The sequence below is a fragment of the Pteropus alecto genome, unplaced genomic scaffold (assembly GCF_000325575.1).
Source record: "Pteropus alecto unplaced genomic scaffold, ASM32557v1 scaffold134, whole genome shotgun sequence".
Taxonomy (NCBI): Eukaryota; Metazoa; Chordata; class Mammalia; order Chiroptera; family Pteropodidae; genus Pteropus; species Pteropus alecto.
The window spans coordinates 5,249,425-5,250,624 of NW_006436283.1; the positions used below are offsets into that span (position 1 = coordinate 5,249,425).

The 1,200-nt window shown below is 48.8% G+C and overlaps 2 protein-coding genes across 2 annotated transcripts in view; one reads left to right on the forward strand and one right to left on the reverse strand.

Moving 5' to 3' along the window:
- Positions 1–1,200, reverse strand: part of RAB37 (RAB37, member RAS oncogene family) — a 56,809-nt gene that overhangs the window by 32,067 nt on the left and 23,542 nt on the right. The window lies entirely within an intron of this gene.
- Positions 1–1,200, forward strand: part of CD300LF (CD300 molecule like family member f) — a 17,970-nt gene that overhangs the window by 9,849 nt on the left and 6,921 nt on the right. The window contains exon 2 of the mRNA XM_006912337.3: positions 815–1,144. Within this exon, the coding sequence (XP_006912399.1) occupies positions 815–1,144 (330 nt within the window). The remainder of the gene's footprint in view (positions 1–814; positions 1,145–1,200) is intronic.

Below are 1,200 nucleotides of genomic sequence, written 5' to 3' on the forward strand. Positions count from 1 at the left end.
GTAGGGAAAAAGGAGGAGGGGGAGGAGAAACCGTGAAGGAGGAAATCTGGTGGCACAAATAATCAATAATAATGAAATAGTGCTTAATAATGAAATAGTAATGTGTAATTGTAATAGATATGAATTTTTTAATTATAGGATACTTTCTAATTGCAGAACTATAGGCCAATAAGTCCTCTGTAAAACTGATCAATCTTGGGGAAAAACAAAATAGTAGAATCGATTCGAGAACAATAAAAAAAAACTCGAATAGGTCAATATTCATGGCATAAAAAAAGTGTAAGTGATTAAAACAGCCTTACTTTTGAATATATCTGGAACTGAGCGCTGACGACAGGTCCAGCCGAGAGTCGGGGTTGATGTGGTCCAGTTGTACTTGCCGCTGTTATGCCTAATAAGCCAGTGTTTTAAAACTGAGAAGTTTCACACAAAATCCAGACTTCTACCTACCCCAGAAAAATGAAAAGATCAGCATTCATCCTCCTGTGAAAAGGCCAGTATAACGCAGAGATGCTTGCAGAAGCGCACGGCTGGGAATTCGGAGAAAGCATCAGCCGTCGGGAGCGGGGAAGGGTGAATGGCCAGTGCCGACATTTTTCTTTCTTTGACACCTGCAGTTGCCCGTAGGAGAGTCTCCCTGTGGCTTTGACCCAGTGGAATTTTGAAGGACAAAAGGTCTGTCCGTGGGAGACTAATCCCTCCTTGACTCCATTCAACCCCTCAGGCCCTTGGACTTACTGGAGCTACTCACACTGCAGGAGGCTGGGCCCTGCCCTCAGGGGGAGGTGACAGGTACCCGATTTGTGTTTTCCAGGCTCAAATCCCATCACGGGTCCAGAGGAAGTGAGTGGCATGGAACGGGGCTCCCTGACTGTGCCGTGTCGCTATGATCCAGTGTGGAAGACCTACAGGAAGTGGTGGTGTCGAGGAGCTGCTTGGAGTAGCTGCAAGATCCTTGTTCAAACTACTGGATCAGAGCGGGAGGAGAGGAAGGGCCGTGTGTCCATCATGGACAGTCAGGGAAACTTCACGTTCACCGTGACCATGGAGGAGCTCAGGCTGGACGATGCAGACACCTACTGGTGTGGGATCGAGAGAGCCGGAACCGACCTGGGCCACCATGTCCGTGTGCTCATCAGCCCAGGTAGGAACTGCTCCCTCCTGTACGCCGAGGCCCCGGTACTGACCTGTGGAGACTGC